General features: G+C 48.1%; 1 protein-coding gene and 1 non-coding gene across 4 annotated transcripts in view; both read right to left on the minus strand.

Annotated features, from left to right (window-relative positions):
- Positions 1-25,817, minus strand: part of IRAK2 (interleukin 1 receptor associated kinase 2) — an 80,476-nt gene that overhangs the window by 19,403 nt on the left and 35,256 nt on the right. For 2 of the 3 annotated variants that reach the window (XM_002813447.6, XM_054551738.2), the window contains exons 3-9: positions 23,483-23,629; positions 14,560-14,663; positions 11,145-11,339; positions 10,998-11,062; positions 7,500-7,614; positions 4,773-4,882; positions 1,658-1,853 (exon numbers count right to left, since the gene is read on the minus strand). In XM_002813447.6, the coding sequence (XP_002813493.5) occupies positions 1,658-1,853; positions 4,773-4,882; positions 7,500-7,614; positions 10,998-11,062; positions 11,145-11,339; positions 14,560-14,663; positions 23,483-23,629 (932 nt within the window). The remainder of the gene's footprint in view (positions 1-1,657; positions 1,854-4,772; positions 4,883-7,499; positions 7,615-10,997; positions 11,063-11,144; positions 11,340-14,559; positions 14,664-23,482; positions 23,630-25,817) is intronic. The other variant, XM_009238709.4, reaches the window with a different exon arrangement.
- Positions 7,228-7,335, minus strand: LOC112132829 (U6 spliceosomal RNA). The gene has a single exon (XR_002914550.1). It is a non-coding gene; the product is annotated as a U6 spliceosomal RNA (small nuclear RNA).

Consider the following 25,817-nt stretch of genomic DNA (forward strand, 5'->3'; position numbering starts at 1 on the left):
CATTCATCTCCATGTGTATCGTTAGCCCCATCTTACAGAAGGCATAACTGAGGCCCAGAGACAGAAGTGCTGGGTGTAAGTCACACAGCTGAAAGTAACTGAGCTGGGCCTAGTGGTTCTATCACCCTGGTTCTTTTTTTCTTTTTTCTTGTTGAGACAGAATCTTGCTCTGTCGCCCAGGCTGGAGTGCAATGGCTTGATCTCGGCTTACTGCAACCTCTGCCTCCCAGGTTCAAGTGATTCTCCTGACTCAGCCTCCCACGTAGCTGCGATTACAGGCACATGCCACCACACTCGGCTAATTTTTGTATTTTTAGTAGAGCTGGGGTTTCACCATGTTGGCCAGGTTGGTCTTGAACTCCTGACCTCAGGTGATCTGCCCACCTCGGCCTCCCAAAGTACTGAGATTTTAGGCATGTGCCACCACTCCCTGCCCATCTCCCTGGTTCTTAAAGGGGCAGGAGCCTGGACTAGCCCTGCTGAGCTTCACTGATCAACTTGCAGTGGGGCTGAGGGAGGCAGAGGAACCAGCTGGGAGACACGGAGGTGCAGAATCTGGGGTTCTGGCTGAGGGCAGAGGTGATTCAGGGCCACGGTTCTGGTGGCAGAGGTAGACAGACAGGAGACTATCGTCAGAGACAGGAAGTACAGAGTTCAAGGCTAGAGAAGAAGAGAGGGTGAGGCCCAAGGGGCAGCTGTGTGCACTTGGCTGAAGCCAACCTGACTGTTACTCTTCTCAGCCAGCACTTCCCAGACTGGGTTCCATGGAACACTGACAAGGACAGATATTCTGAGAAAACAAGGTTCCATAGTCAAATGAGCTTGGGAAACACTGCATACCTCTCTCTGGTGAATTCACAAGTACCAGATTAAAGGCTCACTACCATCCTACCAGCTTGAATTAATCTTGTGGTAAAGAAACCTGCTTGACTTTGCCTAATGCAATATTTCCAAGCCTGTCAGGGCACAAACCCTTTTAACACATCAATCCTAGAGGTCCGAAGGAACTGGAGTTCTACAGAAATATACTTTGGAGACTGCTACACGCAGACCATGAGCTCCTGAGGGGAGGGACTGTGTTTTTATTACATTCATATTCCTAGTGCCTGGCACGACGTAATGGCAGACAAGGATGGTGGTGGTGGTAGGGTGGGATGCTGGGTGGGTCAATGGTCGCTGAATGGATGGGCAGCTAAGGGTGGATGGATGATCTGACAGCGATGAACAAATAAGGACAGATAGACAACTGGATGGACAAGTGGATGGCTGGATGGGAATTACGGAAGTCAGGAGAGGATATCTGGAGCCTACTAGAACCTGGACACTCATGAGTGGTTTTCCTTCAAGGGCTGGCAAATTTCTTCTGTAACAGGCCACACAGTAAATATGTGAGCTTTTGGGGAGCATGTTCAGTCTCTATCACATATTCTTCATGTTTAAAAATATAATCCTTTATAAATGTAAAACTACCCTTAGCTCACAGACCACACAAAATAGGCCACAGGCCAAAGTGGCCTGTGGGTCACGGTTTTTCAGCCCCTGTTGTACTTTGATGGAACCTGTCTGTGTGCCTCTACCGTATCCTGTGATTACAAAGGAGCCGTGGGAAGGACAAATCAAGGTGGGCCCCACTCTACGCACAGCAGGACACTCTTACTATTCCACAGCTGAAGATGTCCACGCGCTTTGTCAGCTGCCCCACCCGGATGAAATCCTCTGGCAGATACGCGGCTGACGTCCGGAATAAGTGAGTCTTCATCATGGTGTATTTTGACCTTTTGTTGACAGGACACAGGTGAGCCATTGGGTGAGCAAGTTTGGGGGTGAGATTTTGGTCCAGCAAGACATTAGAGCTGTGGAAATGAAAGGAGAGAGAACCTTCTCATTTTGAGCTGGATAACAACAGGTTGCCATGCAGACCCTTTGGGGAGACAATATAGCCACCTCAGTTCCTGCAAGTTGAGGTCTCTAAAGACCCTCAGCATGGAGATTCTGAGCCAGCCCTGACTGGGGAAGAGAGAGCATCAGAAGCACACTCCCTCCAGCAAATGGAGATGGAGTTCAGACTTAGTCTTGCTGCCCCAGGAATGTGGCCAAAGAAGTGCAGCCTCCCTGATCCCCACAGATGCCAACCCTGATCAGCCTCAGCTTGCCAAGCCTATAGGCTGTGCAGACTCAGTCTCTTCCACAACTGTTCCAACCCCCAGCTCTGGCCTGGCTGACTCAGGTCTAAGTGGCCAGCATCCTTTGTGACTAAACCTGCCCAGATCATGTAAAAAAAGAAAAAAAAAATTCCCTCTTGGCCGGGCACAGTGGCTCATGCCTGTAATCCCAGCACTTTGGGAGGCCGAGATGGGCGGATCACCTGAGGTCAGGAGTTCAAGACCAGCCTGGCCAGCATGCCGAAACTCCATCTCTACTAAAAATACAAAAATTAACCAGCCGTGGTGGTGTGCGCCTGTAGTCCCAGCTACTCAGGAGGCTGAGGCAGGAGAATTGCTTGAACCCGGGAGGCAGAAGTGCACTCCAGCCTGGGCAACAGAGTGGTACACTGTCTCAAAAAAAATCATTTGATCCAGTCATCTAACCCCCAAAAGCAAACACTGAGAACATACTCCAAAATGGGAAAAAGCTAAGCCACATGTGTACAGATATATAGTGCAGGCCAGGTGCAGTGACTCATGCCTGTAATCCCAACACTTTGTGAGGCCGAGACAGGAGGATCGCCTGAGCCCAGGAGTTTGAGACCAGCGTGGGCAGCATGGCAAGACCTCATCTCTACTAAAACAAACAAATTTAGCTGGGCATGGTGGTGCGTGCTTGTGGTTCCAGCTACTTGGGAGGCTAAGATGGGAAGCTGCAGTGAGCCAAGATTGCACTAACAAATTTAGCTGGGCATGGTGGTGCATGCCTGTGGTCCCAGCTACTTGGGAGGCTAAGATGGGAAGCTGCGGTGAGCTGAGATTGCACCACTGTACTCCAGCCTGGGCAAAAGAGCAAGACCCTGTCTCAAAAAAAATTTTTTTTGGCTGGGCACGGTGGCGCACACCTGTAATCTCAGCACTTTGGGAGGCCAAGGTGGGTGGATCACGAGGTCAGGAGATCGAGACCATCATGGCTAACACAGTGAAACCCTATCTCTACTAAAAATACAAAAAGTTAGCCGGGCATGGTGGTGGGTGCCTGTAGTCCCAGCTACTCAGGAGGCTGAGGCAGGAGAATGGCGTGAACCCAGGAGGCGGAGCTTGCAGTGAACAGAGATTGTGCCACTGCATTCCAGCCTGGGCCACAGAGCAATTCCATCTCAAAAAAAAAAAAAAAATTTTTTTTGTATTTTTAGTAGAGACGAGGTTTCACCGTGTTAGCCAGGATGGTCTCGATCTCTTGACCTCGTGATCTGCCCACCTCGGCCACCCAAAGTGCTGGGATTACAGGCGTGAGCCACCGTGCCCGGCCAAAAAAAAATTTTTTTTTAGCATGTGTGTGTGCACGCCCGCAAACGTGTGGGTGTGTATGCCAGGAGTGGTTAAGTAAATTATGGGCAAATTCCTTCATGGGAAGACTAAGACACTAAAAAACATGATGGTATACAATGTAGCGAAATGTTTACTATGTTTAAATGAAGAGGTAAAAAACAGGATGTGAATTGGTACCCAGGTGCTACCTCAGGACTAAGGATTCGTATAGGCAGGAAGTGAAAAAAGAAACAAAACCTAGAGGCCAGCTGATGAGTCATGGGGTAGGTTAGTGGTGACCTCTCTCACCCTTTCATTTCCTTGCCTGCTATTAGAATTATTGAGGCAATCAAATAAAAATTAGGGGAGAGCCAGGGGCGGTGGCTCTCACCTGTAATCCCAGCACTATAGGAGACCAAGGCGGGTGGATCACCTGAGGTCAGGAGTTCGACACTAGCCTGGCCAACATGGTGAAAGCCTATCTACTAAAAATACAAAAATTAGCTGGGCGTGGTGGCGAGCACCTGTAATCCCAGCTACTCAGGAGGCTAAGGCAGGAGAATCGCTTGAACCAGGGAGGTGGAGGTTGCAATAAGCTGAGATCGCACCACTGCGCTCCAGCCTGGGTGACAAGAGTGAAACTCCGTCTCAAAAAACAAAAAAAAAAAATGGGGGGAGAGAAAATAGGAAAGGACTTCCACAAGTCAAATGGAAAGAGAACTTTGGGGAAATACGAGTTCTGTGTCTCTGGAGCCAGTTCTGCCAGATATTCTGGTATCTTCGGAATCCCTCCCTATCCTAACCGTCCCCAGATGGGGACCTCTCCCTCTCGTGTGCATGGCACTGAGATGCAGGGGTGTGGGCCTAACCTGCAGGAGCCTTCCAGACAAGATGTTAACACCAACAGCTACATAAAAAGGGGACAGGTCTCAGAAAAGACACTGAATGAGGAGCTCGAAATCCCAGGGGGTTGGCAGACATGGCCCAAAGTTTGAGGATGAGGTCCAGGCCAGCTGCTGAGTGGACAGTGAGACGCAGTAAGGTGTGGAGGGCTTGTTGGGAAAACAGCAGCTCAGAAAGACAAATGTGACAGGCAATTCATGCTGGGAGCAATTGGACTTGAGCACAGCCCGGAAACACTCATTTTTGAGGGCATAACAGAGAAAAAGACATCCAGGGGAGGGCAGAGGAGAGGAGGTAGGAAGAGAAAAACAAAGAGGACAGGGGTGAGTGGCGGGGCGGGAGGTGAGCCAAGAATAGGTACCAGTTCCACTCTTGCAGCCCAGGCCCCAGGAGGGTCCAGCCCACCTCTCTCACCTCTTGACATTGCTGTGGATGATCTCCAGACCATGCAGGTACTCGACGGCACAGAGCAGCCCTGAGCAGATGCTGACACGCTGGGGCCAGGGGAGGGGGTCGGAGCCACCCTAAGAGAAAGAAAAGCAGGAGGACAAATAGTCACAATGTACCTTTTTAAAGTCCTGATGGCAGCCGGATGCGGTGGCCCACGCCTGTAATCCCAGCACTCTGGGAGGCCCAGGCGGGCAGATCACGAGGTCAAGAGATCGAGACCATCCTGGCTAACATGGAGAAACCCCATCTCTACTAAAAATACAAAAAATTAGCTGGGCCTGGTGGCGGGTGCCTGTAGTCCCAGCTATTCCGGAGGCTGAGGCAGGAGAATGGCGTGAACCCAGGAGGCGGAGCTTGCAGTAAGCCGAGATCATGCCACTGCACTTCAGCCTGGGTGACAGAGCGAGACTCCATCTCAAAAAAACAAAAAAACAAAAAAACGAAGTCCTGATGGCAGGGTCCCAGGCTCCTGACCCTCCTCCCACCCTTCATGTCCTCTGCCACAGGGCTTAGCATGATACTGTGAGTTTTTTCATTGTTTTTTGTGTTTGCTTGTTTTGAGACAGGTCTTGCTCTGTCACTCAGACTGAAGTGCAGCATCATAGCTCACTGTAGCCTTAAAATCCCAGGCTGAAGTGACTCTCCCGCCTCAGACTCCCGAATACCTGGGATCAGAGGCACGTGCCACCACTCCCAGCTAATTTTTGTATTTTTCGTGGAGACAGGGTTTTGCCATGTTGGCCAGGCTGGTCTCGAACTCCTGGGCTCAAGCGATCCACCCACCTCGCTCTCCCAAAGTGCTGGAATTACAGGCATGAGCCATGTGCCTGACCTTATACTATGGGTTTTGACATCAGACAGATCTAGGTGTAACTCCCAGTTCAGACATGCACTAGCTGTATAATTTTGGAAAAAGACACTTAACATCTCTGAGCCTCAGTTTCCTTGGGTATAAAATGGAAATGTTAATCCCTATGTTTTAGGGTTGCTGTAAGGATTCAAGGGAGTATATGGTATGCCCCTAGCATAGCACCTGCCACACAGTAGGTACTCAATCAGCAGTTATTTTTATCATGTCCATTACAGTGGCTGCTCCAGAATTTCTCTCTAAAAGAAGCTGGTTGGGAGAGGAGCTAGGGAGCTTGTGTTTGCAAGCCAAGCACCTGGGCCTTACGCTGATTTTATCTGTATTAGGGGAAACTTCACCAGGGCTGATGGGGATTGTGGGACGGGCTAAAGCTTCTCATTTGCTCCCACTGTTGTTCTAAGACTGACTCTCCCAGGCTAAATCATCACCGTTTTTTTTTTTGTGTGTGTGACGGAGTCTCACTTTGTCGCCAAGGCTGGAGTGCAGTGGTGCAATCTCGGCTCACCGCAACCTCTGCCTCCCGGGTTCAAGTGATTCTCCTGTCTCAGCCTCCTGAGTAGCTGGTACTACAGGCACGCGCCACCACACCTGGCTAATTCTTATATTTTTAGTAGAGACAGGGTTTCACCATATTGGTCAGGCTGGTCTCAAACTCCTGACCTCAAGTGATCCACCCGCCTCGGCTTCCCAAAGTACTGGGATTACAGGCGTGAGCCACTGTGCCCAGCCTCATCATCTATTTTTGAAGCCCTGGCGTAGGTCCCACATCCTCTAAGAACTGGCCTGGACAGCCCCTGCTAATTTCTTCTCAAAAACTCTGAAACCTAGAGCCAGATGAACCCAATGTAAGCTCTGGCCTGACATTTGTCCTCTATGTTCCTTTGGGCAAGTCACTTTGTCTCTATATGTCAGAGATTCCTCTTTTGAAAAATGAGGGAAGAAATTGCTTTGGTTGTGGCATGGCCTGGAGGTGATGACCTATGTAAAACCCTTATCACAGCAACCTGCATACAGTGAGTGCCCAGAAAAGCTAAAGATCATTAGTATGCCGTGAATAACTGCTTTGTCTGGTCCCTGCCATGGGAGGCAGTAATTCTGTTATGGAATAACTCTTTCCCCTCTATTTGAGGATAAGATAAGCAGAAGACCTGTTTTAAAACACTGTAATTTTTATTAAAGATTACCTTCACATGATATAATACTCTAATAATAAATTTGCTTCTTATCCTAGGTCCCAATCACCTAGTTCTGCTCCCTAGCAGCAGCCAGTGAACCAGTTTCTTGTGTATCTTTCCAGAGACATTCCATAAACACACAAGCAAATAGGTATACATTAGAAGAACATTTTATAATAAAAATTCACCTCCGCTTTTCCATACTCTTTACCTCTTAATTCTTTTTCTTGTCCTACTGCATTGGCTAACACCTCCAGAACCATGATGAATGAAGTTAGTTCTATGAGACACCTTTGTCATGCTCTTGATTTGAATGAAATGCCTCTCATCAAATAATTTTTTATAGATTTTTCCTGAAAATGCTTAATCAGATCTTTTTGTGCTTTTCTTTTTCTTTTTCATATTTTGTCATCCTCATTCAGAGGCCATGCTGATCTTCTCTGTATCGTTCCAATTTTGGTATATGTGCTGCCAAAGTGAGCACTTAACCAGATCTTATGTATCCTGGCCCCACTTCTCTCCTTGAAGTCTCCCTGGTCTCACCTAGATGGCCCCTCTCCCCTCTGAACTTCTGTAAGTCCTTAACCCTTGACCCCCATGGCTGGGAGCAGCCTGGTCCCATTCTCTGACCATGACCCAGTCCCTTACCTGACCCTGCAGTCTGTCCTGTAGGGAACCATTTGCCATGTAGGGGTAGATGAAGCTGTGAAACTGTCTTGCAGCACAGAAGCCCAGCACAGGTAAGACATTGGGGTGGCAGCATCTGGAATCGGGCGTCAGTGAAGGGGTGAGGAGTCAGACATAAAGAATGATCTACTTCCTCATGTCCCACCCCTCTTCTGCCCTCTCCTCCTCCAACGCCACCAGTAACCTCCCAGGTACCACATGCTCTGACCCCTAAGGGCCTGGCCCCAGGGTGGAAAGATGAAAACTGTCTGCCTTCAAGGAGTATGGCGGTCCTCATCCTGCTTTACTGCTCTGCAGCACATGACATCTCAACTGCCCCATCTCCAGAAACGGAGACTGAGAGGTTAAGGGACTTGCCCAAGGTCACAAACTAGAAAGTAGTAAAGCCAGGACCAGATCCCACATCTGCCTGACTCTAGGACTGGGGTTCTTTCCTGAAATCCTCTTCTGCTGGTTCTCAGTCACCATTCCCTCCTGACTTTCCTCCTACCTCTGACCACTCTTTCCTGGCCCTTTTCACTAAGACCCTCCTCCTTTGCCTTCCTCTTTCTGCCAGCTGGACTCCTCATCTTGTTTTGTATGTTGCTCCTCCAGGAACCTCCCATTGCTATAAGGAACATTCCCAAATCTCTTATCCCCAGCCCCATCCTAAGCTCCAGACCTGAATGTCAATTTGTATCCTGATGCTCAGGTCAACATCATCCTAGCCTCAACAAGTCCCAAACCTGCTTCTTCACCCATATTTATTATCCCAGAAAGGCACATCACCACCCACCCAGTTTCCTAGAAACCTTCTTATCTCCCGTATCAAATCAGTCACCATTCACTGCCACAAATAACTTTTAAAATGTCCCTTCATTCCCCTCTCCTCTGCCTTGGGTCACTTGGATTGGGTCAGGCTCTGATTTAACCTCCCCAAGACTATTGTAAATGGCCTCCTGCCTTATCTCTCCGCTCTCCTCTGCTTCCCGCAAGCCATCCTATTACTCGCTTTTGCATACTTCTTAGAGTTATTTACATGTCAGTCTCCCCACTGTACCATAAACCTCCCCAAGGCAGGGGCTCTGTATGCTTCTGGCGTACACTCCCTAGAGCCTAGAAAAGGGCTTGACTACTCACATTTTCTGAATCAATGAATGAAGGAGTGACTGCCGACTCCACGAAAGCACTAAGCCAAAGTGGAAAGGGAACCATACTTCCAGTTTTTATTAGATGTATGTGTGTGTGTGTATCTATGTGTGTGTGTGTATGTACACATGTGAGTATTCATATACATGTATGAATAGAGAAAGCATTAAAGAAAACATATCAAAATATGGGCCCGGCACAGTGGCTCACATCTAAAATCCCAATACTTTCGGAGGCCAAAACAGGAGGATCACTTGAGCCAGGGAGTTCAAAACCAGCCCAGGCAACATAGTGAGATCCTGTCTCTACAAAAAAGTTTTAACAATTAAAAATGAAAATATATCAAAATATTAAAACAGTAGTGCTTATTTATAGGTGCTGTGAAAAATAGTTTCTATTTTCTTATTTATAATTTTCTTTATTCCTTTTTAAATTTGTTTTACTTTTTAATTAATTATTTATTTTATTTATTTATTTTTTTTTTGAGACAGAGTCTCACTTTGTTGCCCAGGCTGGAGTGCAGTGGTGCGATCTGGGCTCACTGCAACCTCCACTTCCTGGGCTCAAGTGATTCTCATGCCTCAGCCTCCTGAGTAGCTGGGACTACAGGTGCATGCCAACACACCAGGCTGATTTTTGTATGAATTTTTTTTAGTAGCGATGAGGTTTCGCCATGTTGGCCAGGCTGGTCTCAAACTCCTGACCTCAACTGATCTGCCCACCTCGGCCTCCCAAAGTGCTGGCATTACAGGTGTAAGCCACCATGCCTGGCCTTTATTTATTTTTGAGACAGAGACTCACTTTGTTGCCCAGGCTGGAGTGTAGTGTCGTGATCTTGGCCCACTGCAACTTCTGCCTCCTGGGCTCAAGTGATCCTCCCACCTCAGCCTCCTGAGTAGCTGGGACTGCAGGCATGCACCACCATACCCAGCTAATTTTTGTATTTTTTGTAGAGACGGGGTTTTGCCATGTTGCCCAGGCTGATCTCGAACTCCTGGACTTAAGTGACCCACTCTCCTCAGCCTCCCAAAGTGCTGGGATTATAGGTGTGAGCCACCATGCCTAGCCAAAAAATGTTTTTGTATATATATTTTTTTCTGTTGAGACAGGGTCTTGCTATGTTGCCCAAGCTGGTCTCAAACTCCTTGGCTTAAGCAATCCTCTTGCCTCAGCATCAAAGTTCTAGGATTACAGGCATAAACCACCATACCTGGTCAATTTTCTTTATTTTTTAACACTGGTTCCAGAATGAACAGATATTCAATTTTCTTTATTTCTTAAAATACCCTACAATATAAGGCACAAGTGTTTCAGATGAAAAATAATTAAAAAAAAAAAAAAAGCACACACATGGCTGGGCACAGTGGTTCACACCTATAATCCCAGCATCTTGGGAGGTCAAGGCAGGAGGATCACTTGAGCCCGGGAGCTCAACACCAGCCTGGTCAACATAGCAAGACCCTATCTCTACAAAAAAAAAAAAAAAAAAAAAAAAAGCAAAAAATTAGCTGAGCGCACACCTGTAGTCCCAGCTTCTCAGAGGCTGAGGTGGGAGGATCACCAGCCCATGAGTTCAAAGCTGCAGTGATCTACGATCATTCCAAGGCCATTCTAGCCTGGGCAATAGAGCAAGACCCTATCTCTTAAAAAAGAAAAAAAAGTCAGGCATGGTGGCTCACGCCTGTAATCCCAGCACTTTAGGAGGCCAAAGCGGAAAGATCACTTGAGGTCAGGAGTTTGAGACCATCCTGGCCAACATGTCGAAATCCCGTCTCTACTAAAAATATGAAAATTAGCCTGGTGGCGCACGCCTGTAATCCCAGCTACTCAGGAGGCTAAGGCACGAGAATCACCTGAACCTGGTAGGCAGAGATTGCAGTGAGCCGAGATCACGCCACTGCACTCCAGCCTGGGAGACAGAGCAAGACTCTGTCTCAAAAAAAAAAGAAAAGAAAAGAAAAAAAAAAAAGGAGGGAAGATTTATTCCCGTGTGGAAGGAAGGAGTTGGAGTAAGCCAAGGTTCCTTTATAATTCTAATCTATACATAGAATTGCTACACAGGAGAAGAATGGACTCTGGAGCCAAACCAGGTAGATCCAAATCCTGGCTCTGCCACTCATTAGCTGTGTGATCTTGGATGAGACATTTAACCCCTCTGTGACTCAATTTACCCATCTGTAAAATAATGTGATAACAGTAGCTACATTTATAGGGTTCTTGTAAGGACTAAATGAGTTTATATATAATAGAGTGCTTAAAACATGCCTGGGCACACAGGAAGCACTATATAAAGGTTAGCTATCATTATTACTAAACAAAGGGGAGGCTTACCTAAGACAAATCTGCAGCTCTGCCTGGAAGAATCTTTCGATTGATCCTGGACTTGAACAGGCTGTCTGCAGAGAAAGACATCAGAACATGAAGATCCCGCCCCACCCCTGCAGCCTCCACCCCCACTAGAAACCAAGAAGCGCTCACCTCTCTGAGCTTCTTGAAGACGAATGGCGTCCCGTGCCTGTACCCTCTGTAGACGTCAGCAAAGGTCCCCTGGCTGATTTTGTGGTTTTGATTGAAGTCATCGGTTGCCTGGACCACGTCTGCCTCACTCCAGAAAAGGCTGTCTCCAGCCAAGCTCAAAAGTTTTTCCTGCTTAGGAATGGAGGTGCTGAAGTCCTGGAGACCCAGAGAGAAGAGATGGAGGTTACTATGGAATCTCGTTTTCTCTGCTACCTCAAGGGAACTTGGAACACCAGAGATGAAGGGGTGGAGGGGATCATCTTATCCAACGGAAACTGTAAAAAGGACATGGATAGGCCCAAGCTCAAATCCCAGCTCCATCTGTATCTTGCTCTGTGACCTTGGGTGAGTTACTTAACCTCTCTGAGCCTCAATTTTTTCCATCAGCAAAAATGAAGGTAACAATAGTACCCTGAAGAGTAATTTTGAAGACTAAGATGTGAGTATTCCTGGCACATGGTTGATGTTTCCTTTATTTCAGTTTACAGAAGTGAGCACTGAGGAAATAAAACAGCTGAAGTGAGGTCACACAGCTGGTCAGTGGCTGAGCTCAGCACTCTTGGTCTAATTCACAGCATAGATACTTGGGTTCCAGACTCCTGGGAAGTAGGATACAGGTTCATATAACCAAACCAAGGGTGTCCAATTTTTGACTTCCCTGGACCACACTGGAAGAAGAAGAATTGTCTTGGGCCACGCATAAAATACACTAATACTAACGATAGCTGATGAGCTTCAAAAACAAAATTGCAAAAAAATATCATAATGTTTTAAGAAACTTTACAAATTTGTGTTGGGCCACATTCAAAGCCATCCTGGGCTGCACACAACCCATGGGCAAGTAAGACAAGCTTGCTTTAAACAGAATTCCAGAGACTGCATATGTCTATAAGCCTATAAAAAGAAGTTCTGCTTCCGTTTTTAATAACTTCTCTCTTTAAAACACATGTATGTAAATTAATTTTTTTTTTTTTTTTTTTTGAGACAGAGTCTCGTACTGTCACCCAGGCTGGAGTGCAGTGGTGTGATCTCGGCTCACTGCAAGCTCCGCCTCCCAGGTTCACGCCATTCTCCTGCCTCAGTCTCCCGAGTAGCTGGGACTACAGGTACCCACCACCATGTCCGGCTAATTTTTTGTAATTTTTTTAGTAGAGATGGGGCCTCACCGTGTTAGCCAGGATGGTCTCCATCTCCTGACCTCGTGATCCGCCCGACTCGGCCTCCCAAAGTGCTGGGATTACAGGCACAAGCCACCGCGCCCGGCCTAAATTTCAATTTTTTAAAGTTACATATGCTCTTAACAGTTTTTGAAAATTAGTATCCATAACCCCATTATCCATTTAACTGCTATTAAAGTTAGTGTATTTCCGGCCAATTAGATATATTAGGATTTATTTAACAAAACTGGTATCATGACACACACATAGTTTTGATTTCTTTTTGAGACAGGGTCTCACTTTGACACCAAGGCTGGAGTGCAATGGCATGATGTCAGCTCACCACAGCCTCAACCTCCCAGGCTCAAGGGATCCTTTCATCTCAGCACCCCCAAGTAGCTGGGACTACAGGTGTGTGCCACCACGCCTGGCTAACTTTTTAACTTTTTTGTAGAGGCCAGGCACAGTGATTCACGCTTGTAATCTCGCCACTGTGGGAGGCCAAGGCGGGCGGATCATCTGAGGCCAGGAGTTCAAGACCAGCCTGGGCAACATGGTGAAACCGTGTCTCTACTAAAAATACAAAACTTAGCCAGGCATGGTGCCACACACCTATAATCCCAGATACTCAGGAGGCTGAGGCAGGAGAATTGCTTAAACTGGGGAACCAGAGGTTTCAGTGAGTCGAGACAGCCTGGGAAACAGAGGGAGACTTTGTCTCAAAAAAACTTTTTGGCCAGGCGCGGTGGCTCATGCCTGTAATCCCAGCACTTTGGGATGCTGAGGTGGGCGGATCACATGAGGCCAGGAGTTCAAGACCAGCCTGGCCAACATGGCGAAACCCTGTCTCCACTAAAAATACAAACAAATTAGCCAAACGTGCTGGCATGTGCATGTAATCCCAGCTACTCAGGAGGCTGAGGCAGGAGAATAGCTTGAACCTGGGAGGCGGAGGTTACAGTGACCAAGATCGTGCCACTGCACTCCAGCCTGGGCAATGGAGCGAGACTCCTCAAAAAAAAAAAAAAAAAAAAAAAAAAAAACCAAACAACTTTTTTGTAGAGACAGGATCTCACACTGTTGCGCAGGTTTGTCTCAAAGACCTGGGCTCAAGTGATCCTCCCATACCAACCTCCCAAAGTGTTGGGATTATCCTTCATGGAAGATTGATCTATTTATTAATTTAGAGATGGGGCCTCCCTATGTTGCCTAGGCTGGTCTCCAACTCTTGGGCTCAAGCGATCCTCCCACCTCAGCCTCCCGAGTAGCCAGGACTATAGGCATGTAACACCACACCTGGGAAATGGAAGAGCTTCATTAACCACACTCATGCAAAGCTGGCTTCTCCCCTAGGCACTGGATGCAAAGGGTCTCAGACTCACAACACTTTCAGGGGCCATCAAAACATTTTAATTTATTTTTAAATCAGAAGAAAATAAATGAACTTTTAGAGTCAAAGAAATGTCCTCATTTTTAATCCTGCTTGGATTTATCTTCATATCAATATGGTCATACTTTTTTTTTTTTTTGGAGACAGGGTCTCACTCTGTCACCCAGGGTGGAATGTGGTAGCAGGATCACAGCTCACTGCAACTTCTGCCTCCTGGGCTGAAGCCATCCTCCCACCTCAGCCTCCCAAGTAGCTGAGACCACAGGTCGAAAATAAAATAAAATAATAAAATAAAATAATGGCCAGGTGCAGTGGCTCACGCCTGTAATCCAAGCACTTTGGGAGGCCGAGGCGGGTGGATCACCTGACGTCAGGAGTTCGAGACCAAGCTGGCCAACATGGTGAGACCCCTGTCTCTACTAAAAATACAAAAAATTAGCTGAGCATGGTGACATGCACCTGTAATCCCAGCTACTTGGGAGGCTGAGGCAGGAGAATCACTTGAACCCAGGAAGCGGAGGTTGCAGTGACCCGAGATCGTGCCACTGCACTCCAGCCTGGGTGGCAGAGTGAGACTCTGTCTCAAAAATAATAATAATAACAAATTAAAAAACAAGAAGTATATTCACTGAAGTGGCCGCCCTCCTTCTCCCTGCTATTATTGACCTCCTCTACTTACAGTGTTAGAAGCTTGGGGTAATTTGATGGCAATTTCCTTTCTCCTCTCCACCCTTAAACTTGTCTCAAGGGGTAGAGAAATTGCATTTTTGAGAGGGAACTACACGCTGGGAGACATGGCTTGGGGGCTGCAGCCGAGGGGTGGATTTACCTTTGAATCAGACGAAGTGGGGAGGTCGGTTCTCAAGGAATGAGGGGCATCTTCTTCAGGAGGCTGGAGAAAGGCCGGCTGGTGGGCTCTGGCTGGAGAGGACCCTGGAAAGGAGGGACTATGGGTCAGGATGCAGCCTCAGGGAGGAAGACAGGAGGGATCCTGGTCTAGCCCTCAGACCATGCCAGTCTCCTGTTCACTCCCCAAACGCTTGTTGCTGCCACTTCCTGACACCTACCATGTGCCAACCAATACACTCCTCAAGCATCACCTCAGGATAAGCCTCTGACTCCCCTACAACCTGGGGCCTATTTATCATCCCAGTTGACAAGTGGAGACACGGAGACACCAGAGGTAGACTCAGTGCTCAGGACCACCCAGCCAGTAGATCGTAGAGCCGAAATTCAGACGGAAATCTGTTTGACTTCTAGGCCCTGCACTATCTCACCTCCTACTCAAAGAGCAGAAAAAGACACAGAGGTGAACTAGCTACCAAGCCTGCCTTCCAGAAACCTCCACCGGGGCAGGGATGCAGTAACTATCCTCCGAGGATACATCTCACGGGAAAGCAAGGTCAGAGGCAGGAGAGACCATAACAGGCTGGGAGATGAGGAGGGTTCACAGAGGAAGGGGCACCTGACCTGGGCTTGAAATATGGAGAAACGTTTTCAACAAGCAGATATGGGGCAGTGGAAACAGCCCATGCAGAGGTGGGGCAGTAGATGGGCCCGGGGCTGGAGTAAGTTAACATCTAGGTACATGAGTTAGCAAACATCATGCCAGGCACTGTTCTAAATACTTCACGTCTGTAATCCCAGCACTTTGGGAGGCTGAGGCAGGAGGATTGCTTCAGCCCAGGAGTTTGATATCAGCTTGGGCAACACAACAAGATCCCGTTTCTACAAAAGCTTTTTTTTTTCTTTTTTTTTTTTTGAGATGGAGTCTCCCTCTGTTGCCCAGGCTGGAGTGCAGTGGCGCAATCTTGGCTCACTGCAAGCTCCGCCTCCCGGGTTCACGCCATTCTCCTGCCTCAGCCTCCCGAGTAGCTGGGACTACAGGTACCTGCCACCACACCCAGCTAATTTTTTGTATTTTTAGTAGAGATGGGGTTTCACTGTATTAGCCAGGATGGTCTCGATCTCCTGAACTCGTGATTCGCCCACCTCGGCTTCCCAAAGTGCTGGGATTACAGGCATGAGCCAGCATGCTCAGTCCTACAAAAGATTTTTTTTAAATAGCCAGGTATGGTGGTGTACACCTGTGGTCCCCACTACTTGGGAGGCTGAGGATCACTTGTGCCCAAGAGGTCAAGGCTATATTGAGCCATGATCGCACCACTGCACTCCAGCCTAGGAGGCAGAATGAGACCCTGTCTCAAAAAAAATCCTTTCCGTGCGTTAACTCATCTAATCCTCATACCAATCAGGAGATAAGGTACCACCGCACCATTTTCATTGCCTCTTTGCAGACAGTGAAATGAGGCATGGAGAGGTTAAGTAACTTTTCCAAGGGCACATAGTCAGTGGTTCCAGCATCTATGTTCTTTTTTTCTTTTTTTTTCTTTTTTTTGAAACAGAGTCTCACTCTGTCGCCCAGCCTGGAGTGCAGTGGCACAATCTCAGCTCACTGCAAACTCCGCCTCCCAGGTTCAAGCGATTCTCCTGCCTCAGCCTACGAAGTAGCTGGGACTACAGGAGTGCGCCATGATGCCGGCTAATTTTTGTATTTTTATTAGAGACAGGGTTTCACCATGTTGGCCAGGCTGGTCTTCAACTCCTGACCTCAAGTGATCCACTTGCCTCGGCCTCTCAAAGTGGTGGGATTATAGGCATGAGCCACTGTGCTCGGCCGCGCCCCTAATCCCTTAGTGAGTGAACAAGATTCACAAGACAGAATGTTTGACAAGTAGTTTAGGTTCACTTAAACGTGAGGTTAAAGAGGGTGAAATTTCTTCACTAGGCCCCATGTGAAATTAATCTGAAGACTAATGAGGCCATCTGGTAGGGGGGCTCCTGGGTGAGCGCAGGCACAGACTGTGGGTGAGGTGAGCCATGGTGGCTGGTCCGCACAGAAGCAGGCCTTGGCCGAAGGCCAGAGGCTTCAAACATCATCATCTGGAAATACCCAGGAAGCCCCATGGCAAGGACAGCTTCTGAGTAACTGGGGACCTGACCCTTCCAAAGGAAACTGGGCTTGACCCCAAGATTACTGGATAAATCTACCTGCTTCAGGTATTTGTGGCTTACAACATCGGAAAGGAGTGACTCATCTGGAACTTTGGCTATTAAAAAATTTATTTTGGCCTGGGCACGGTGGCTCAGGCTCGTAATCCCAGCACTTTGGGAGGCTGAGGCAGGTGGATCACCTGAGGTTAGGAGTTTAAGACCAGTCTGGCCAACATGGTGAAACCCCATCTCTACAAAAATACAAAAATTAGCCTGGCATGATGGCGAGTGCCTATAATCCCAGCTACTTGGGAGGCTAAGGCAGGAGAATTGCTTGAACCAGGGAGGCAAAGGTTGCCGTGAGCTGAGATGTGCCATTGTACTCCAGCCTGGGTGACAGAGTGAGACTGTATCAAAAAAAAAAAAAAAAAAAAAAATTTTGGCCAGCACAGTGGCTCACACCTGTAATCCCAGCACTTTGGGAGGCTGAGGCAGGTGGATCACCTGAGGTCAGGAGTTCGAGACCAGTCTGGTCAACATGGTGAAACCCTGTCTCTACTAAAAATACAAAAATTAGCCAGGCATGGTGGCGCATGCCTGTAGTTCCAGCTACTCAGGAGGCTGAGGCACAAGAATCGCTTAAACCTGGGAGGTAGAGGTTGCAGTGAGCCAAGATCATACCACTGCACTCCAGCCTGGGCAACAGAGCAAGACTCAATCTCAAAAAACTAAAAACAAAAAATTTTCTTTCATGAGACTGAAAATAAAATCAGCCTGGCTAAACAATTAACCCACACAGATAGCTGATAAAATGAAATCACCTGAGACAAGGTCTGGAGCCTGTCAAGGGGCTGCCCTCAGCCTCATTCCTGGGATCTTTGCCCTGCTGCTGTGCGAGTCTAGCAGCCAGGAGAATGCGAGCTGGAGACCCCCAGCTGCTGGGAGCCTGGCTGTCTGCGGGCCTGGCTGTGGCTGGCTCCAATCAATCCCTGCATCTGCATCCTGACCATGCTTCCCAGGGGCTGTTCCCCAGGCACTGCGTGCAGAGGGTACACTAGGCAGATAGGACTGTGATGGCCAACGGACACCCTGGAGAATCTGCCTTAGACTGAAGGCAGGCCAGCAAGTGCCCACCCAGCCTTCCTCAGAAATGGTGCACCGTGGTCCCAAGGCTCTCCCAGCCTTGCCCAGCTCCCTCTCCATTTTCTTGCAAGTATTTGTCCTAATGAAATCCTATCTTGTTGATGAAATCCTATCCTGTCTTGGTATCTGCCTCTCACCAAGGACCTGGACTAATGGAGGCCTCTGCTGTCCAGCACAGGGCCCCTGTCTTGCAGAAAGGCTGCTCTGTGGTGGCCACTTCCACCCTTGCCCTGCCTTCTCTTGGCCTCAGCTCAGTACTCTTGGCCTGCATCCCTCAGACTGCAGTTATGTTCATCCGGTCTCCAAGTTTTTGGCCGTGTCTGTGCCACCTCACTATGAGTCACCTGACGGTTTTCTTTCAACCAACTTTAATTCCAGTGTTATGTATTCAGCCTTGTGTTAAACAGTAATATCCATGAAGTCCCTAGTTCTTCTACATATGATCTATATTTGTGCTAACACTCAGGTTCTGTGCACCACTGCAGGTGTGGGCCCCACACTGGGAACCGCTGCTCCAGACTAACTTGAGTTCCATCCTGCTGCCAGGCCTGGCCACAGGGCAGGGCTCTCTCTGCACACAGGGTTCTTCTGTGCCTGGTAAGTCTGAGGTCAGAGCTTGCCTCACACAAGTCACGAGTTTCCTATCTGACTTAATGCCTGGGGTTTGCTCAGGAGGCTCCCCCAGGCCTCTCAGTTTGGGGGAATCCCCAAGGCCTGCTCCTGCAACATATGAGGGCTATTAGTTGGGTTTATTTATCCCTGTGGTCTTGGGGAAAAGAAATGGACTCTGGTCTGGAAAATCAGACAGGACCCACCAGCCATTACTCTCCATCTCTCCCTACCCAGCCCTCCCCTCCTCTGGGATCTAATCGGATTGGCTCCTCGTGCCTGGGGTAGTTATCTGTGGTAGGAGAAACTCACAACCATAATCTTTAAAGGCCCCCATCATATGTCCAAGGGCAGAGAGAGGAGAATGAGAAGGAATTCTCCTGCTATCAAGGATATGAAAATCTCCCTGGATTCAACACAAAGTAATCAGAAGTTGGCCATTTGTGGATCATTACTGAAGCCAGCTGATGGGGACATGGAGGGTCATTATGCTCTCGGCTTTTGTATGTTTGTAATTTTTTCATATAAAAATGTTTTAAAATAACGGCTAAGGGAGGGGAGGGAGACGGGGCAGGAGAGTAGATGAACAAGATGGGATACTTGTTGGGTGATAGTGATGGATGGGGCTTGGGGCTTCTACATAATCTTGTTTCCAAGAGTGAGGCACAGCTAATCAGAGGTCAGATCAAGTGCCAGGACTTAGCTAAAAAACAAACCATTTCCTAAGGAAATGCTTCCAGAAGCTTTGTTTTTCTTGCTTTTCTTTTTTGTTCTGTTTTGTTTGTTTTTGTTTTTGAGACAGAGTCTCTCTCTGTCACCCAAGCTGGAGTGCAATGGCGTGATCTCGGCTCACTGCAACCTCCGCCCCCCAGGTTCAAGCGATTCGCCTACCTCAGCCTCCCAAGTAGCTGGGATTACAGGCGCCTGAGACCATGCCCAGCTAATTTTTATATTTTTAGTAGAGATGGGGTTTCACCATGTTGGCCAGGCTGGTCTCGAACTCCTGACCTGAGGTGATCCGACTGCCTTGGCCTTTTTGTTGCTATTTACTGAGGCTAATATGCCTGCTTTCTCAAGCAAAATGCACCACCTCTGGTCCTGCCGAGCTGTGTCGTTGCAGGTACAAGAATTGCAGAAGCAGCGGCACTGTATCTGACATGGGGTCTTCTATGTCCTGCCCTGATGCTGGCAGCGGGTCTACCCCCAGCTGCCCCATCTCCTTTATTAGTATCAAACAGAATTCAGCTCAAGCGCTGGCTCCAGCACTACTCAAGATCTGACCTCAGATGAGCTATGCCTCACTTATCTGAGCTTTCTCAAATGTAAAAAGAGCAATAATGGTCTGTTCCTTGTCCAGGTAAAAAGAGCTGATGTTTATAAAGCACAAAGGTCAGGCTGTGACACATGCAGTACTTGGTATTTTACCAAGGCTGATGAAACTACATGCAGAGTAAGTAAACAGATTCTGACTGATAGCCCAGTGGCCTCCCCTACAGCTAAGGCTTTGTGACAGTTATTTCAGCTGCTCAATACCCTTTTATCTGAATTCTAGCTTCAAGACTGCTTTGCTGAGGTGCTCATAGCCTATCCATGGCTCCTCTGCTCACATATTTTCCTCCTCAACCAGGCGCAGTGGCTCATGCCTGTAATCCCAGCACTTTGGGAGGCCGAGGCAGGTGGTCAAGAGATCAAGACCATCCTGGTCAACATGGTGAAATCCCGTCTCTACTAAAAATACAAAAAATTAGCTGGGTGTGGTGGCACGCACCTGTAGTGCCAGCTACTCGGGAGGCTGAGGCAGGAGGATCACTTGAACCCAGGAGGCAGAGGCTGCAGTGAGCCAAGATCGAGCCTAGTGATAGAGTGAGACTCTGTCTCAAAAAACAAAACAAAAATATTTTCCTCCTCTATGTCTCTTCCTACTTCCTTCTCACCTACTGCAAGGGGGAGCCAGGGTATCACAGGGGTCAAGATGTGGGCTCAGTATCCTTCACTCCTACCAAAATCCTTCAAGATAATTGATGAGTTTGAACTCTGGGGCTCAGTGGAACCTTGGGGTTTTCCCAAAAGAAGACAAGCTTTGGGTGGTTTGATTAAATGAATGATTTCTTATTTTCAATTTAGGCAAAGATAGACAATCAACTTCCTGTCTCTGCCTGCAGATTGTAGTTATCATCTTGACCTGCCTGGGCACATTTGCTCCAAGTGCCATTAAGAAAGCAAATAGGTGCTGGGTGCAGTGGCTCATGCCTGTAATCCCAGCAGTTTGGGAGGCCAAGGCGGGTGGATTGCTTGAGCCCAAGAGTTCAAGACCAGCCTGCGCAACACAGCGAAAACCCATCTTTACAAAAAATACAAAAATCAGTCAGACGTGGTGGTGCGTGCCTATAGTCCCAGCTACTCAGGAGGCTGAGACAGGAGGATCGCTTGAACCCGGGAGGCAAAGGTTGCAATGAGCCGAGATTGTGCCACTGCACTCTAGCCTGGGTGACACAGATTCCATCCCCCTGCCAAAAAAAGAAAGAAAGTAAATAGGGCTCTGTGCAGTGGCTCTTGCCTGTAATCCCAACACTTTGGGAGGCCAAGGTGGGAGAATCGCTTGATCCCAGGAGTTCGAGACCAGCCTGGGCAACATAATGAGACCTGTCTTTACAAAAATAAAAAATTAGCTGGCCGTAGTGATGTACACCTGTAGTCCCAGCTACTTGAGAGGCTGAGGTGGGAGGATTGCTTCAGCCAGGGAAGTTGAGGCTGCAGTGAGCTATGACTGTGCCACTGTGATCTAGCCTGGGCAACAGAGCAAGGCCTATCTCAAAAAAAAAAAAAAAAAGGAAAGAAAGTAAACAGCAAAGGCTGACAGAGACATGTGACGTTTATTTTATTTTTATTTTTATTTTGAGACAGAGTCTCACTCTGTCACCCAGGCTGGAATGCAGTGGCACGATCTCAGCTCACTGCAACCTCCGCCTCCTGGGTTTGAGTGATTCTCCTGCCTCAGCCTCCCGAGTAGCTGGGACTACAGGTACCCGCCACCACGCCCGGCCAATTTTTTGTATTTTTAATAGAGACGGGGTTTCACCGTGTTAGCCAGGATGGTCTTGATTTCCTGACCTCGTGATCCACCCGCCTCAGCCTCCCAAAGTGCTGGAATTACAGGCGTGAGCCACCGCGCCCGGCTGGCCATGACATTTATCTTTACAGTAACCTAGATAAAGAATATCAGAAGGAACTGCTATGCCTATTACCTCCTGCATCCTGACCAGCACGCCCCTACAATTTCCCTATTTTGTTATAATTTTCCCTTTGGTCAGGACCATTTCCCCTTATCTTTCATTGCTGATCAAAAGTCTGCACTTAAAAATATATATATTTAGCTACAGGAAATAATCCAGACTCCTTGGCCTAGAATTAACTTTCTAGATTCAACCTATCTGGAGTGTCTGGAATGTTCATAATATCAGATAACATTTAATGAGCACCTCCATGGTGCAACACTCAGGTGCAGGATTTCTTACCACAATATGATGAAATAGAGTCTATTATTCTCCCCATTTTACAAATGAGTAAACTGAGGTACAAAGGCTAAGTCATTCTACAAAACAGCAGCACTGGGATTCAAATATTAGTCTGTCTAATACAAAAGCCCACAAAACATGTTCCTTCCAGCTGATGCTGCCCCTGGCTTCAGGAATGGCACCAGTGAACTGAGATTACGTGGATTTGGGGTCTCTGGCTCACCACTCAGGAGGCCGCAGGAGACAGGAAGTGAGGCAGGGCTCCAGGGGTGAGGCGGTGAGAATGGAGATTGGGCTGAGCAGCAGCTCCCCTAGGGAGGTCATCTGCTGGCTGAGCCATTCTGTCATTTGGAAACTGTCCCTGAGCCCTTGCCTGGGCACAGGTGACAGAGACAAATCTGAAGTGGTCCGAAAGGCTTTGGGATAGCAGTGAGTACGATGCTTAGGGATGTGAGTGTTCAAATCACACAGCTCAGACATTACTTCCTATTTGTGTGACCTTAAGCAAGCTGCTGTCCCTCTCTGGGCTTCAGCAGACTGTGACTGATGGAGGGGAGGAAAGTGGTGGGCAGGAAGCACCCCTCAATTCCCCACTGCATGGCTGCGAGGGCCAGGGCGTATGGAGAATGGACAGAGAAATGGTCAGACATCCGGTCCAGAGCCTGCACACAGGGCCAACCTGTGCTGGGGGCTCGGGAGACCACGGGTGAAAAACAGGGACCCGGCAGTACATGACCTCAGCCAGGCTGGTTAACCTCTCTGTGCTTTAGTTTTCTCATCCATAAAATGGGCATAATCACAATACGTAATTCATAGTTAGTTGAAGATTAAATGAGTCAATATCTTTGAAGTACAGTACTTAGAATAGTGTCTGGCACTAGAAAGCCTCCAATTACCAAGTTATTTCTTTTCTGCTCACAAAAATGGTAATAGATGCTATATACATTTTGTTACCTGATTTTTTCTACTTTTCTACCTCCCTATATTGTCAGTATGTTTCCATGTACATAGGCATGTCTATGTCATTGTTGATAGTACTTTATTGTGACTGTCTGACATTAATTTTATTATCCCCCATTGTTGTTGCCAGATTTTTGCTTTCTTTAGGAAGAGTCTCGCTCTGTCACCCAGGCTGGAGTGCAGTGATGTGATCATAGCTCACCACAGCCTTGCACTCCTGGGCTCAGGCAATCCCCCTACCTCAGCCTCCTGAATAGCTGGGACTACCAGGTGCATGCCACCATGCCTGGATAATTTTTAAAAAATTTTTTGTAGAGACAAGGTCTCACTAGGTTGCCTAGGCTGGTCTCAAACTCCTGGGCTCAAGCCATCCTCCCGCCTCAGCCTCACAAAGAGCTGGGATTATAGACATGAGCCACCGTGCTCAGCCTCAATTTTTTGCTCTTATATGCTAAGCTGAATGTCCTTATAGATATATCTTCATTTCCTTAAATAAAAGTGCTTTAAGTAAAAAAGTTAAATTTAAAATACCTGGGCCTGGAAAGGTGGCCATCCTCACAGGCTGCCCCTCTTCCTGTTCATTCTCAGCCTTTCTTACAGAAGCTGCCAAAGGCTTTTCTGGTTTCACAGAGTCAGGGAAGGCTGGAATGGGACACCTGATTTCAGGAGCCGGTTTCCCTGAAAACAAGGTGGAAAGAAAGTTATTACTATTCCATGAAGTGGGGTAGCCATTGAGAGACTGGGTCTGGAAGTCAGAGACCTGGATTCTAATTCTGGCTCTGCCACAAATGCATGGTGTTGCAGGGCAGGAGGGTCTTTCCCTTTCTGGCCTCGGCCTCCCCGTCTTTAAAATGCAGTAGGCCAGGCACGGTGGCTCACACCTGTAATCCCAGCACTTTGGGAAGCTGAGGTGGGTGGACTGCCTGAGGTCAGGAGTTCGAGACCAGCCTGGCCAACATGGTGAAACCCCGTCTCTACTAAAAATACAAAAATTAGTCGGGCATGGTGGCACACGCCTATAGTCTCAGCTACTTGGGAGGCTGAGGCAGGAGAATCACTTGAACCGGGGAAGCGGAGCTTGCAGTGAGCCAAGATCGCGCCACTACACTCCAGCCTGGGCGGCAGAGCAAGACTCTGTCTCAAAAAAAAAAAAAAAAAAAGAGCAGTGGCTGAACATGGCAGTCCTGGCGAGGGTGGAGCTCTGACGTGCTAAGTCACACACACCTGCTTCCACCCAACCAGCTGTGTGACCTCCAACAAGTCACCTTCCTCCTCTCGGTCTCCCTTCCCTCACCTATAAAACGGAGGTGATAATGGCGTCCGTTTGCCTCCCGCTGGGGTGTCATGTGGGAGAGTACAGATGGGGACAGGCACTGTAGACTGCACATTTCCCTGAACACATGAGTGGGTCAAAGACACCATCCCTCTAAGCTCCCACTTCAGCCCCTAGGGATCAAAGTTCTGGCTGTCCTACGACCTCCCTTTCACGCAGTGGAGACACACACATCCTTCCCACTTGATGGATGGGAATCCTAAAGCAGCAGCCATGGCCACTGAGGATGGGCTGTACCGGGCCCAGGCCCAGCTGCACAGACATGAATCCTCACAACATCTCTGCTTCTCATCCGTGTTCAGAGATGAGGAAACTGAGGCCTGAGCAGGTTAAATGACTTCTAAGATCACATGCCAAAGGCAGGCAGGACTGGCTGAAGAACTCCCCTGCCTTCTAGAGGGTAATCATTTCCTTTTTACATCAACTTGGGAAACCCCAAAGGTGCTTCGAGGGTGTGTCAACCTCAGCTTCCAGCCAGCTTCTCAGAGCTGCTCTGTGGAACAGCTTTCTCTCCCCTCCTCCACTGGGCCCTGATCTTATCCCTTCTGGCTGGGCCCTGCCGCCAGCTCAGGCAGCCTCCACACCCTTGCCAGGCTACCTCTTACCAAAGTATACATCTGGCCTCGTCACTTCCCTGCTTGAAGCCTTGATGGGGCTCCCCATTGCCTAGATAATGTCCACACTCCTTAGCCTGAATCTTTCTGTCTCCCCATTGCCTCCTAGATAAAACCCGATTCTATAGCCCTGCATTCAAGTCCCTCATTCTCTGGTGGTTTGGGATAGACTCATGTTTGAGAACGACAAAAACTGGGGCACTGAAGTCCCAGGAAAGGCTGCTGACTCGCTTGATGTCACACAGAGCATGACATAAAGCATGACACAGGGGATGTCACAACAGATGTCCCAGGTAGGGCTGGGACAAAACATCTCCAGCAACATTTCTTTGAACTGGTGAACTATGCCTCTCTAAACAAAACCAATTGTTACCCTGGGACCTCGCTTTTCAAACCCAAGCTTTTGAACTAAAACAATAAGACCTAAATTTGCATAGCACCACACTGGTATGGCACCATGCGGATTTATTTAATTTTCACAACAATCTCTGGTAGTTCATAGGTTTATCTGCATTTTATTTTTGAGCATATTGAGGCTCAGATAAGTGAAATGACTTGTGTCAAGTAAAACAGCCAACAACAGTCAAACCGGGGACTGGTTTCACTGTCTCCCACCTAGCTAGGGCAGAACTATTGAAACACCACTGCCATCACTGCCACCACCAGCCCAAATCCCCCCAGAGGCAGATGCCCCAATCCCCGGACAAACAGGAACAAAGGGGTGATCACTGACTTCCCCAGGGTGGAAGGAGTTGGGGAGACATCGGGAATGCACAAAAATAACAAGGCTGAATATCGGGGGGTGATGAGTGGCTTCTTCCTTGTGTTTTCTTTACTGTCACTGACATTTTATTTTATTTTATTTTATTTTTTAATTTATTTATTATTATTATACTTTAAGTTTTAGGGTACATGTGCA

The sequence above is a fragment of the Pongo abelii genome, chromosome 2, assembly GCF_028885655.2.
Source record: "Pongo abelii isolate AG06213 chromosome 2, NHGRI_mPonAbe1-v2.0_pri, whole genome shotgun sequence".
In the NCBI taxonomy this organism is placed as follows: Eukaryota; Metazoa; Chordata; class Mammalia; order Primates; family Hominidae; genus Pongo; species Pongo abelii.